The 15,457-nt window shown below is 28.5% G+C and overlaps 1 protein-coding gene across 3 annotated transcripts in view; it reads right to left on the reverse strand.

The window, feature by feature from the left end:
- Positions 1-3,228: 3,228 nt before the first annotated feature.
- LOC106784216 (prolyl 4-hydroxylase subunit alpha-1) overlaps positions 3,229-15,457 on the reverse strand; it is a 273,903-nt gene continuing 261,674 nt past the window's right edge. For all 3 annotated transcript variants that reach the window (XM_014743521.1, XM_014743519.1, XM_014743520.1), the window contains 8 exons: positions 10,235-10,557; positions 8,381-8,548; positions 7,114-7,286; positions 5,370-5,636; positions 4,976-5,200; positions 4,825-4,890; positions 4,579-4,744; positions 3,229-4,463 (listed from right to left, as the gene is read on the reverse strand). In XM_014743521.1, coding sequence (XP_014599007.1) covers positions 4,369-4,463; positions 4,579-4,744; positions 4,825-4,890; positions 4,976-5,200; positions 5,370-5,636; positions 7,114-7,286; positions 8,381-8,548; positions 10,235-10,557 — 1,483 coding nt within the window. In that variant the 3' untranslated portion in view covers positions 3,229-4,368. The remainder of the gene's footprint in view (positions 4,464-4,578; positions 4,745-4,824; positions 4,891-4,975; positions 5,201-5,369; positions 5,637-7,113; positions 7,287-8,380; positions 8,549-10,234; positions 10,558-15,457) is intronic.

A 15,457-nucleotide genomic window follows, 5' to 3' on the forward strand; every position in this document is an offset into this window, starting at 1 on the left:
GCTAATGCCGAAGAGGCCCCCACAAATTTGTGGTATCAAGTGGGCAACTACATAGACTAGTGAGTTATTTTCAAAGGTTCAACAGCAAGTTCGAACCTATCGAAAATAGTTCTCTAGTCATATTATATTTTATTATATTATTTCCTTGCTCGTCATTAATTTGTAGTTGTAATTGGAGATGATGGACCATTCCATTTCCTTGGGACACCAAATTCGTGTCTATATCGTCCAAAAGATGCATATGTGTTAGTTAGAGTCAAAAATATTAAAATTTTCGTAATATTCAATTTTGAAGCTTAAATTACGTTTAGTTATTAAATATTACAGTAATTTCTTTTTTCTTGTTTCGTCTTTAAAATTTGTCATTTTGATCGTATTTTATTAAATTTGCAATTTTTCTTTTCTATATAATGCAGCTTAAAAGGATTTCATAATAATTAATAGATATTATTTTTTGTAGTAACTTAATATTTGTATTTTTCCTATTTCTTTATTTTTATATATTTTATGTAAATGTAAAATCACGCGTTTAAATTTAATTTCATTACTACGGTAAATAGAGATTTGATAAAAATAAATAGAGAATTCAATTGAAAAGTGCATCTGCAAATGGGACGATTTATATGTCAGGCTATTGTATCACTTGATTGTATGATTAATATAGTTTTCTTTTTGTTTTAGGTGATCATCGTTGGATTTATCATCTACTCGTTTTGATTTTCTTCTACTTTTTAAAATATATATGTATAAAAAACGCATTTCTGAAGGCACACACACGTATTTAGACGCTAAAAATTAAATATAATTATTTTAAATTTTCTTACAGCATAACTATACTATACATACTATCAAAGAATACAATATTCTTTAATAGTATTGTACCGTCATTGCATTAAGTACATACTATCGTCCAATGATGGTCCCAGTGGTAACAAAAATGATGCTGGGTAGGTAAAAATGGGGACTTGTGAGTTTCTATATGCTTTACCATAATAAAGTTGACATAGAACCGCAACAGCAGAAAAAATGAAAATATTTACCTATTGTTTATACATTATGAACGATTAACTTATTTCTTTTCACTACCTTATAGGTTGTTATTTTGGAAATCAACTTTAAATATATCCCCTGCAAGTATATATATATATATATATATATATACCTACTTTACTTTCGTTTTTTTCCAAGTGTGCTTGCGCCTTGAATTTGTGATTGCGCATGTGTATAACATATCTCCCACTCATGACGTCGCCATTTCATAATTATTTAAAGTGTAATAATTATTTTCAACTAATTAACGATAAATAAAAAATATTTGATATAATAAAGTAGAGCAAATAGTGTGCAAATAAGAACCCTTGTTCATTTTTTTCTGCTGTTAAGGTTCCTTGCCAGCGTTTCTACAGTGAGTGTGGATTATATGGAAAAATTGGAAAAAATAAATTTTATGATTTATTTCATATTAAAATTATTCATATTATCAAATTAATCGCAAAATAATTGTTTAAATATTTTATAAGTAATTTAAAAAAAATTATATAAAACATCAATTGTTAATAAGAAAATTATGTTTGATAAAAGAAATATTTAACAAAGCTTTTTTAAAGCAAATATCCAACTAAATATCTATTTAAAAAAAGGAGAGAATTAACAAAGTTCAAAGCTTTTTTTTTTTTTTAACTTTAACGTAACATACAAATTAATTATAAAATAATACTAAATGCTTTATAAATAATTCAATTGGATTTTAAACGAAGTAAAGAGGATTATTCGTAAGTTTGTATATATATAAAATAAGAAAATCAATTCGAGATTTGTAAAAGTTTATTGATCGTCGTTGCTTTCTCAGTGGAACGCATTATTTCGATCGTTGCAAACGAACTTAAGAGCTAAGCGTTTAACGTTAGAAAAATCTGCGGTAATTAATGATGTACTTCATTTTTATATTTCTTTCGTTTATTGTTTATCCGATGATTTGATAAAATGAAACGATAGTAGGATCGTTCAATCGATTGTATATTTTTTTTTGTCCAAGTTACACGCAATTTCTCTTTATTTCGTAACGCGTACGAGAAAACTCGCTTACAAGATAAGCTACTTTGGCCTTTTGTCAGGCTAACAATAATCGTGTGCGATAACAACGCATTTTAACAACACGCGAATGCGCCTTCGGTCGAACGAGAATACGAGTGCTTTATGTAAGTTGTATCTATGCTTTTTTTTACAATTGTAACATATTACATAATAATGAAAAATGTAAATTCGTTTAAAATTTGAAACTGAATACGTCTGGCCTTTGTAACCTTTGACTCGTTGCGATCTGATGTAATTATTTTTCAATATAAACGTTAGGAACGTCATATTTATACATTTATATGAAAAATGTATATCCTATTTTTATGTGCATAAACGCGTAAATAAATTGTATTACTTGTTACGTTGATATCTTGTAATATTAAATATTAAAATATGTTAATTACTTTTATTTATTTCTTGTCTAATATGTTCAACGATTTTCTTTAATGATCATACAATACAAAATTACGTTTAAAATGTAATATAAAATTGTATAATATTTCAATTAATCCTATTTTTTTTTGTTTTTAAAAATTCAATGATTCCGTTTAATGATCATTAAATAAAAAAAAAAAAGAAAATCACGATTACAATACAACAATCGCATTCTCAAAACCGTGATACATTCTCTCTTAATTACTCTTTTATCTCGTATCTGTTACTGCATCATAACGTTTCCACAAATCATGTTTGCTTACATTCATATACGTATGATTTATGGAAATAATTTGTTTACTTAATTAAGAAATCAAAGAGTTTAAGAGTGGAGTATAGAAATAAGTGACTGTAGCTAAGGGTAAGTTCGAATTAGGTAAATATTTTATAATTGAGCAGAGTATATCTCTATTCGATTGATAGACTCTATGAACGACATTCGTCTTATTTCCTAAAGTTCGATATCACCGTGGAAAAAAAAACTATCATGTTCTGTCATAATAATATTCTTGCCATCTTCGTTTAGTTCATTTACAAAGTAATTCTTATACAACTCGTTTAATCCTTCGCGAACGATAATTTTATATATGTGTAAGTAATTTTGAAGGTAGATTAAATCAAATAATTGAAAAAAATATATTTTTTTTATTTATTTTATAAAATAAATAATTTTTATTTTAAATAAATCATAAAGTTTATATATTACAATTGTTTGCCTTACTTCATTTTCATAATTACCGTACACATATATATATATATATCTTTAGTTTAAACAATAAGCATGATAAACGCAGATATAAGTGCGGCTAAAACAATTGACATGATGAATTTTTAATCGATACTTTTCATGTAAGCAAATATTACAAATTTTTACGACATATTTTATTATACATATATGTATGTATATATATATATATATAAGTTTTTGGAAAGTATCACTATATCGCTCAATTACAAATTGATTTGTTCGCAAAGGGTTAAATGCGAAGAACAACCAAATGTATTAAACTATGAAATATATCCTAATCGTATAATATTTACAGAAATTGAGCAAACACTAAAGGAAACACACAAGTGTCTCTACTAGAGCACGAAAATATTTCGAACTATGTGACGAAGATAATCCTTTTTTAATAAAATTAAATATTCTCTGTCGTGTAAAAATTCATTAGTTAATAATTATTATACTTTGTTCATAGATCTTTTTAACATAATGAAAAATAATGTAATCCTAGATATTTATTCCTTTACAAATAGTGGTATCCCTATACGAGTCTTAATAAGTATACAGAAACTGTTGATATGTATAAAAAAAAAACCAATAATAATCCAATGCATCCTTCTCTACAAAAATGTTTATTACATGATGGGAATGTTGAGAATAAAATAATAAATCCAGTTAAAGATATTACTATTAATTTGTGAAATAAATAAAACGATAGGCAGACGAAGTATATTAGCATTATTTGGTTTAAATTTCATTTCATAAATACTTATATCAATAAGGATTAATGAAATTATATATTCTTTACAATCGTAAGAATAAAATGATCGAAAATGAGACACCTAATGAATTTCTCGTTTATCATAAAATCGTCGAGTAATATTAAGATTTTGTTCAATGTCTTTTTCTCTTTTCTAGACGATGAATTCTTGCGAGATGGATCCTCGCTTTTTAATAATAGCCACGTGTCGTCCTTTCGTAACTTTAGCATAAGATCGAGCAAAGTAGTTAAACTGCGACGAAATTGTTCGTTTCTAATCATTGTTATTTTGCGGATAATTTGAAAATATTTCATTCGATCGTTTGAATAACATTAACGAATCAATTTAATCGCAAGCTCCATGGAATTTTGTTCAATGCCTAACGTCAGTTTCATCTGTTGATTGATTTTCTAAGGTGCAAGGCCTAAGAAGTTCCTGCCCTCTTTCGTGAAGCCACTTGTTAGCAACTGAAATACAGACACAAATAAATTATTTATTAAAATATAAAAAATAGTAGAACAATTCGGATATTGATTAGTTTCATATATATATAAAAGGATAATAAATAGAATATAATTATACCCCATTTCGATCCTGTAAGTACTGGACAAGCTGCGTGTCTTGTTTTGAAATCACCCTCCCCGTTTGGTTTCAAATTGTACCAAAAGGCAGCACTACCCTTCCTGGGCCAAAGGGATATATTGATAGCTGTAAACACGGTACCACCTCCTTGCTCTACATCGCTCATCTGTAAATAAATTAACGTTATATATACGGCGTAATAAAACGGAATGTATTATTTGTTACATTATTTTATTCATTACTTACGTAATATAAAACCGTGGCAATACGATTTCCAGTTCCTAAGCTCTTGAAAGCATTAGTTTCTTCTTTCTAGATATAAAAAAAGATAATTATTTGATTTATTATATATATATAATATAATTTGAATTTTGAATAATTTCAAGTGCTAACGTACCCTAGCAAAATCGAAATGAGGCTCGTAATGACCACCGATACCATAGTTTACAACTTGTAACTCTTCTGCAGTATCAACGGTTAAACTGGTCATATGCTCGACACGTTTGCTCACAGCTGCTACGTGCTTGTGCTCGTGTTCCTGAAGCCACGCACTTTTGCTTATTCTGTAATTGGCGATTTCAAGTGCACCAGTTTTGTAATTTTGGACGGTGGCACGTTTAAACTGAAATTTAAAGATACAAATTTGAAAATACCTTAGAAAATTTCTACTGATTTTTTTATTCAAAATATTTTTCGTCTATAACAACGATGAAATCGTAAAAATTTACAATTATATGAATATATTAGTATAAATACAAATACATATATTATTTATCTTGATTTTTATTTACCCTGGGTTGAGCCATTCTCTTGATCGTTTCAATTTCCTCGTCATAAATGACATTATGATAAACGACGATCCTAGGATCAAGATAAGCTTCCTCTTCCTTGAACGGGGCTATTTTAAGGAAAGGAATTCCTCGATCGACGTAACGACACTTTAGATCCTTCTGTATTTCCGGTGGAATGGAAACTTCACCACGGCATAGCATCTCGTATCTTTCCCTCTCTGTCATCTCTTCCCAAGTTTTAACCTTTTCCTCTGTAACAGTGAAGTTCTGAAAAAAAAAGAAGAAAAATATATCGAACATATTATTAATATTTATATATATTTTTATTAATAAATTATAATTATTGATAATTTTTAAATGGTCAAATTATTAGATCAGTAAAAGCAAATATGATCTAATTTATTCGCGTGTGTTTGAATTCATTACTCGTAATAATTTTAATTAATAAATATATAATAAACTCTTTTTTCCTAATCAAATAAATAATTATTAGGATATAGTGTGAAAATAATATATTTTTGATTGGTACACTTTAACGTTTGTAAACCTAAGAGAAAAAAAAACCTTGTTGCTAATTCAAGGATTACTAGTATTAATTTACCTTCGAAAGCTTTCAAACTCATTCATGAAAAGAGGGAACACGAAAATCGAGTAAACAAGCTGTCGACCCATATAAATTTGTGGAAAAGTGTTTTAACGATGTTGGATGTTAAAATCGTATTAGCGATAATACTTCAGTTTTGCATTGCAGCACGTTTGAGATTGAAATGTTGAGAAGAAAAAAAAAGTAAATTTCGGCCAAAAGTAATTTCTTACGATAAGATATAGGTCAGTGTACTTTCTTTTTTTTTTCTTTTATATCTACGAAAGAATTCTATTATTCGTTCATGCTGTGTTGATTAAATTGCAACGATTTAACAAAATGTATATCCATTTCAAAAAATAGACGAAGGAAGAAAATATCAGCATTCATTTCAAATAATATTCTAATCTTATTTAACCTTTTTTATCATAAGATCAAATCACCAATGACAACAATATTATTATTTTTTTTTGACACCTAATTATGATAATAAAATAAGTCGAATACGATTAAAAAATTATTAAACAATTGTATTATTATATGAACAAAATATTTTATTCAACTTTGTATATTTATTTTCATAAGAAATTTTTTAAATGATCTAGCATAGCATCGGAATAGAATAATTTAATTAATATTTTTATTCATTTCATATATCCAGATGTGTTGTTCGCGGATTTTTTCGGAAAAACTTAGCTCAATTCTTTCACGAATAGTTTTACCATTCAAAATGGACGTTCCGTATACAGTGGATTTTAAATAACCCCACAAGTAAAAATCCATCGGATTTAAATTCGGTGAGAAGTTAAGACCGACAGGCGCAGCAATAGGACTTCCATGACCTGTCCATTTATTCGAAAATCGATTGTTCCGAAGTTGTCTAGAAATTCAGCTAAAATACACGCTGACGGTTCGTCGTCTATTTCAAGAATTATTTGCTATGCAAAATTCGATATGAAAAAAAAAAAAAACAAAAAATTAAATAGGTCATATGTTAAATAGGTCATTGAATTGACCAATTAAAACATTTTACAATTATTCTAGAAAATCGTGTATACTATCCTATTACTTTTTTTTTCTTATTCAAAATCAGTTAAATTTACAAAATTCGAATTAATTTGTTTATTCGAAGGAAATAAAATCTGTTTGTATAAATCGTACCTGTTCCGGTATTGCTGTATCGTCTCGTCCATCCTCTCCACGTTTCTTTTTCATAAGATTGGCTTTACTTTGAATTTCTTTTTGATAATAAGCTCGATTACCAAGCGCTCTTTCGTGAGTTGGTACTAATTCTAAAAGTTCATTTGTCATGCTGAGAGCACGTGCAACATTACCTGTAAATAACAATTATTTTTTTAATATACACCACCATCACAGTGAAAAAAAAAACAAAAATATATTTTCACGAGCGTTGATTTTATTTAGTATACTAGATATAAAAAATTACGATTGAACCACATATTGTGTTAATTTATAGTAAAGATATTTCAAATTTTAACTTTGATATAATCAATTTTTATTTTCTATTTTTTTATATAAGTTATTTATAATGATAAAAATTTTTGCTGATATACTTATAAATGATTTAATTATGCTTTTCATATTAAAGTATTTGAGTAATTTGTTAATCGTATTAAAAAAAAAAAAATAAAGATATTTCTTGAAATCTTCAACTATTATCTTTAAAATTTATTTTAAAACAAACTCATCTATTAAGATTGTTACACTTCATTGCAATTCTATGCAAAATAACTTTGTAATTAGTTTTAAAGTATTCACTTATTGTTAAATAATAGATACTAATGGAAAATTTATTATCAAATATGGTATTAGTTTTATACTCTTGAACAGTTATGTATTATATAATCGGATTAAGTAGAATTTTGAATAGAAAATTCATACGAACAGGAATTTACCATTTTCATTCCATTAATGTTTGATTTAAATTGTATGGAAAATGACTAAAATCAAATCTAAAGTTTTGCAATATGAACAGTGATCAATTTTGAATATCTAAAAGACTGTTCAACTTTGAAATCATACTTCGTTAGAACGAAGAGAATATTTTTGTTACGCTTATATTTTATTTATTCCAGTGAATAGTTTGTATGAGGGTTGCGTCGTTTTTGCGGTTCACCAGCACGGTAATTTTTCTTTCTCTCATGCGTGAATAGCAAATGATAAAAAAAAAAAGAAACGTCCGAGTAATTGCTATTTCAATTTTTTCTACTTAATTTTTTTATTATTATTATTATTATTATTATTATTGTATATACGTACTTATTTCAGTATTTTCTTTTTTTATAGTAATTACAAATTGTTATTAACGATTGTAACAATGCGATAAGATTTGTTTGTTTCTTTTTTTTTTTTTTTGTTAAAGATAATTTCCACAATAGACAATTGATTAATTAGAACGTTGAAGTACCTTGCATGTATGTCGAAAAAGCCAAATATTCGAGAATGTCGGGTTTCGACGTAGAAGTTGCATTCTGTTCTTCTTGCAGATGGTCCATAGCTTCTTGCATCCATAGCACGGTGTGATAGTAATCTTTATTATGGTAAGATTGCCGTCCCAGCTCGAAACAATCACTGGCTAAAAACAAATAACGTTGCAAAATAATTCATTCCTCAAAGTTTAATGAGTATGTTACTAACTTCCGAAGGATATTCATTTAAATTCGAAATTTTTGTAATCTACAGTTTAAAAGTAACGTTTTATTTTTGTAAAATAGAAAAAAAAAAGAGAAATAAATGAACTTTAAAAAAGAGGAAAATAGGAAATACTATTTTATTTTATCATTTTTTTTCAAGAAAAAATATAAATATATCGTATAATTAAGATTTACACAATATTATGAATTTATCATTAATTTTGTCGAAGCTTTTTTAGGGTCTTTTTTTTTTCTTTGTTCTGTTTTCTATTATCAAGGATATATTAAATGAATACTTATAAATAGTTCAAAATTTGATCAGTTAACTTTTCAACATAACAACATATTAAACGAGTTTTAAAACAGATAAATTCCACGTTATTAATAATCCGGAAAAGGCTTGGATTTTTTTTGAAGAGAAAAATTTGATATTACGAATACTACGCATTCTGATCAGAGTTCCTCGAATTTCTTTTTTACAATGTTCGACCCACGTCTCGAGCATGACGAGGCAGTTACCTTGTCTACGAAACTATGTTCGTTAATTAACTTTTACCTTTGTCTTCTACGATTGACACTTTCTTGTCTTTGATGTTTAACGTTTCAAAATTGTCTAGATTTATAAAGTTATTTTTGACTGACTCGTATATAATACAAAACAAAACAAAAAAATTGTAATAATTAAACATTCTTAGAAATTCATTTTTTGTTAAATAGCCAATAAGGTATAATGATCTATCTCATTATTTTATACCGAAAATAAATGTACTCTTTTCTCAATGCGAATTTAAATACTCTGATTTTAATATTTGTTAAAACAATTTCAGTAAATTTATTGCAAATACTAGTATTAAAACTGATAATTACACGGATTTAACATTAAAACAAATATTTTATAAAACGAATTTTTGTTCTGAATTCGACTTATGAATATTATTTTAAATTTAAAAAAATTTGTTACTATTTTTAAGTATTATAAAGGATCAGTCAAGCTTTGAAATCTATGGCAATTGAAAACCCTTTAAACTCTTTGCAAAAGGTAGTCATCGTTATAGGGCTAAATCAGAAGGCAAGTTGACTGGAAAGGAGTACAATGCCGATGAAGGAAACCACGTAAATTATTCATGGTAGGGTTCACTAAGTACTGTGTACTCGAAAGTCAGTGTACAAGGCTTTGCCTTTAACGTATCAAGAAGGCGTATGTCCTCGTAAAAAATTTCATCAAAGTTCCTCTGGGATAATATTACTAATAAATATGTTGAAACTTTCGAAAATAAATCTCAAACTAGTCAAATTTTTTATTTAAACAATCATTTAAAAATAATCATTGAAGTTATAAATAAACTGATTTTAATGATAATGATTCTCGACAGAATCATCATCATTAATTAAATATATTTAACGATAAAATATATTTCGTTATCAACAATGATTGAATAATTTAAATGATATTGAATATGATAGAAAATTATTATTATAACATAGTGGAAAGAGGATAATAGACCAAAAAAATATATTAAATTTGTTAAAAAAAAAAAAGAATGAAAGGGAAGAAATATAGAAGAAAATAAAGAAAACGAATGGATTATACGAGAAGTGAAAAGATCGAATTATGCAATATAACTTACCACTTAAACCGGTGCTGTATTGGACTCCATTGAGAACACCTCTGGCTACTTGAGCAGTCTCGAGTTTGTAGGTATCCTGCAATCTCATAAGAGCTACTGCAGCTCCATTGAGGTCCTCGTCCGTAGGGAACTTAAGGTCGCTCCTTGAATTCGTGATGTTTGCTACAAATGACTTGCCAACGTCTTCGGTTATGAGTTCCTCAACCCTTTTCCAGTCTGTGGTTAGTCTCTTGACCAACAGGTAAGCATTTATCGGATTGGACAAGTATTGTTGTATGTTTCTCGAAGCTTGTTCGTGTTCCCTCATATAATCCTCAACGTTCCTAAAAAGATCAATAATTTCGTCATATATTTACATATTTACAATTTAACAACTTAATAACGTTATTAATAATTCATTTAATCGATCCTAGCTTATGGGAATTAGAATACAAAACGAGAAACGATATAATGTGTCATACTAAATGGTATATATAAGATAAAGAAATCCAATTGACAATATAACTGAGAGGTTTAGGATGAACCTTCGTTAGTATGAAATATTACAATGAAACAAAATATTATAATCTTATTAAATTGAATAAACATAATTGTAATTAATCCTTTCTCGTTCAAAATAATCCTATTATTTATCATGATATCAAATATTAATATAAAAATGAATAATCGGCAAGGGAAAAGGGGATTTTTTTTTGTCAACAGGATGATAATACATTAACGTAAACGTTCGAGACATTTTGAAAACGAATACGCTCGGTTTTTTAATCGTCTCTCGTAAGTGCTCTCACGGTGTATCGTCTATCGCCAACTCGACAACGAACAAAAAATTAGAAAAAAAATATCAAAAAAAGAAGTAGAAGAAGAAGAAGAAGAAGAAGAATATAAAAAAGAACTCGCGAAAGATGGAAAGGGAAAAGAAGAAGGAAAAGGAAAAAAAGCAAAAAATTATTCCCCCCCACCCCCTCCCTACCATATGCCATCGTGACAAGGAATAATCGTAAAAGCCTATCACATTTCCCGTTCTCGCCTCGGTAAATTTGAGAAATTCACCTTGCCACCATGCTCAAGAAGATTTTTAAACGCAAGAGAGCGACTTCACTGAAGCGATGTCGCAGAGACGCGTTTTAATTTAATCTCCTCCCTCCCCTCTCCACCTCTTCAAGAGTAGAACGAGCCATATATTTTTTCTTTTTTTCTTTTCTTCCTTTTTTGGTCTTTCCTTTTCTCTTTTCTCTTTCTTTCTTATTTTAGTCTTCTTTTTGGTTCTTCTTTCACTATCCTCAACCTATCCAACCACTACGTAATTCAACAGATGTTCCTCATGATTCAAACGAGTAATACGCTTTTCCTTTCTCATTTCCTTTCCCCTTTCTTTCTCATCCTTCAATTCATTCTATCTTCCTTTCTTTCTCCTTACATCCTGCTCTTTAACCTGTTAACTATGTTTGACGAGTATACGAGTTTCGCGAAGGGATAGCAATTTTTTTTTGTTTTTTTTTTTTCGTTTTCTTTATCTTTTACGACGAATTTACTCTACGTCTTACTAAAAAGCTCAAATTTACTTTTTTTTTATTATTTAAATTGAACGTTATATTTTGAAAGATATAGAAATATTTCCTATATTTATAATATTTTTGTAGACAACGATGAAAGAAAGAAATTTATATTGATTAATATTGTTCAAGGTTTGATTCGTTAAATATTTACAAGACAAATCAATCGCTTTTCGTTCTGTGTGTCCCTTGTCCTATGACGCGTGCGTGCGTGCGTGTGTTTGTTTGTTTCAAATGGGAATGTTTCTAAATAGAAGTTGGTATTTGATTGGTTTCGAAAGAGCTCTTTGGAAAAAGTAAAAGAACAAAAATATACTTTTCTGTAATTTTGTTTTATCAAGCATTCAAAAAAATTAATATCTTTAAGCGAACATTATGAAATTCGTGTTTCTCTTTTTATTATATTATAATATAGAATATATAAAAAAAAAAATTCAATTTTAATGCAGTCGCATATATTCCGTTTATTTATAATGTTTATTACACAACATTAGTCGTACATTTTAAAAAATAAAACTTCGCAGTTTAAAAGATTCACCCAGCGACGATCGTCGTTCATATTCTTCCATTTTCGTTCTTACCTTTTCCTCTATTTCTTTCATTTTCAATCTCTTTCTCTTGCACTCACACACTTATACTGCACTTGCAATAATGCGTTGTATAATGCGTTTATAATGGCGTCGAAAAAACAAAAGGATTGAATGGTCTTTAAATTTATTCCACCTTTTCCGTCCTTATTTTCTGCGTCTGTTTGTATATGAATATTTTTCTCCCTTTCTTTATACGTAGTATATACGTACACATATATATATATATATGATATATAATGTATATTTTAATAACTGGGACGGACTATACTTCTGTTTCTATTTTAAAGAGATAGAAATAACAGTACAGTATAATTTTAAATAATTTAACAACCTCTAGTGTCAGTTATTTCAAAAGTGTATCGTTGCAGTTGCACAATTACAATAGATATATTATTGCATATATAAGATATCTATTCTCCTAGATGTCCGAGCAAATATTTCGCAACTGGTTGAAATTACAAAAAAGTTTAATAAGAGAAATTTGTACGTGTAATTTAATTAAATTTATTAAATTATTTTTTTCCCTCCTGACTTTTTCGACTTATTATGGTCAATATAGTTTTCTTTTTTCATTTTTATAAATACATATTTATAATTTTTGTTTGTATATTTCTACACAGTTGAAGTGATTTTCAATAAAAATCATATACACTAGTATAGGAATATATTTCAATATTTTTACTATAGAAATACAATAGCGTACATTTTACTCTATAAACGTATATACATTCTATTATTTCTATTTTTTATTACACGATATTTATCATCGTCAGAGGTGTTACCAAACGAGATCGCAAACTTTCCTATTCGTCCTGCGGTTATACCGGCGGTAACGAGAAAATGAAGTTTTTATTTATTCATGGTATCGAAAGAGCACGGTCTCAAAGCTCTGCTTGATGATGAAAAATTCAAAAAGATGGAAAAAGAAATTGATGGAGTAGATGATAGTGAACGGATCGTGAAAATCGAATTTTTTAAATCGATTATTTGAGTTAGAAGTTTTGATAAAATGATAGGAACGGTGTATACAGGATTAAATAATCTAATTATACAAACATATAAGATTTAATAAAAGAACGTAAATATTTAACTGAAATTAGGTTTCGAATAGATGGAAAATATACAAAAGAATATAAAAATATTTATAAAGTGTACAGTTTTGTGGGTCTCTAGTTTTGTAAATATTTGCAGGAAGTGTACCGAGAACGATTCGACGTTGGAAATATCGTCCAGAGGTATTCTCGATCGGTACGATCAAAGCATTCCGGAAGGATCGTTACTCGCGTCGTAAAATTGGTACGGGAGGAGAACGTTCGAGACCGCATCTCCGATTCTCTCATGTCGACGTAATTTCGCTCTCCTCCACTCGTAGGGATATTGCACGATGTCGAGGTAGAGTTCTCCTCCTCGAGGATCGAAATAGGTGAGAGAGAAATGGTGTGGGAAGGGGGGAGGGGGAGAATAGAAATAGAGAATGAGTGGAAAGAGAAACAAGCAAAGAAATACATCTACATGTATACAGTCGGTAACAAAAATAATCAGACACCCGGTATAGATTTGATATTTAATGTTTTGTATTTCTCCAACATTATCGCGTTTTCCCTTTAACCATCATACCGTAAACATTATATTTGTTCTAATCGACAAAAATAATCATAAGTTATTTTATCATTCATCTTCTTTACAAATGTAAATTTTAACAAACATAACTATCTCACATTTCTGTTTATTGTGCATTTTAATATACCCTTTTTTACATGGTTATCCGGCTCGTTGTGATTTGCTTCACGTAAAACTTTTCACAGGTTTTTCTAATATACAGTGATAACCCCACGTTCTTTCTATAACATTGTGACTATTTTTGAAATGTTTGTGTCTGCGGTTCTTTTTTTCATTTTTCTTTTTTTTTTTTTTTAATCATATCACGTCTATCGCGAAAACTTCAAATTCGTGGACGAATTTCACTTTGACGAATAAAATTTATTCTGTCTTATTTTTGAAAGAAAAAATAAAAAAAGAAAATATCTTATTATGATGTTCGTACAATACTCTTATTATTTATTAAAAAACATGAAATTTCAATCTGTTGCATATAGAAAAATGTGTTCTTTCTTTTATGAAAATGTACAATGTAACATAACAATGTACAAACATCGTACTAATAACTAATAATATTCCATAGTGTTCTAATATTTTTCCAACCAACAAATTAGCGACTTCTTCGATCTTTTTCCATTATTATAACAATTATATATGATAAATAAAGATATTTTGTATTTTTGTTATCTAACAACACACTGTGTACTATTATATCATAATATATTTGATTAGTCATTTAATATATACATTAAGTTAAAATACAAAACATAATTATTAAATTTATATTAATGTCTGATAATTTTCGTAACCGACTGTATATATATTACTAAAGAAAGAGAGAGAGAGAGAGAGAAATAGATAGGTAGATAAATAGATAGATAGATAGATAGATAGATAGATAGATAGATAGATAAATAGAGAAAAAGAGAGAAGAAGAATCAGTGTGTACGTAGAATAATATAAAAGATAGAGAGAAAGATAAAGATAGAAGTGTGTACATAAAAGTATATAAGAGAGAAAGAGAGAGAGAGAGAATAGAAAAGGGAGGAGGAAAATGAAACGCGTAGCAAGGTTTTCCGACGATACTCGACATTTTTTTCTTTAACCATGTCTCTATCCTTTTATTTCTTCATCCCCCGTCTCTTTCCCTCGCGCCATCGTGCACCTTTGTTCGTTCCCTTTCTCCTCCTTTCGTGAAAATATATTCGAGAGGAAAAGCCAGAGGGCAAGTGTCGAGGGATAAAAGGAATGAGAAAGGAGAAGGAGGAAAACTTTGCCATTTTCCGATGGCACCCTTTGTCGCGTACGTGGCGTGTCATCGAAACGCGTCCTTTCCCATCGCGAACAGGTCTCTGTGCATATGGTAAAAGCGCAGAAATTGCAAGCTCGACGTTGCCAGCAAGTCCTTAATTCTTTAACGCACAGTCCGCTTATTCCTTTTTTTATTTTTTTTTTTTTTTTTTTTTTCGTTTTCTTTATCT

Source organism: Polistes canadensis, unplaced genomic scaffold (assembly GCF_001313835.1).
Source record: "Polistes canadensis isolate GaletaPanama2010 unplaced genomic scaffold, ASM131383v1 scaffold_32, whole genome shotgun sequence".
NCBI lineage: Eukaryota > Metazoa > Arthropoda > Insecta > Hymenoptera > Vespidae > Polistes > Polistes canadensis.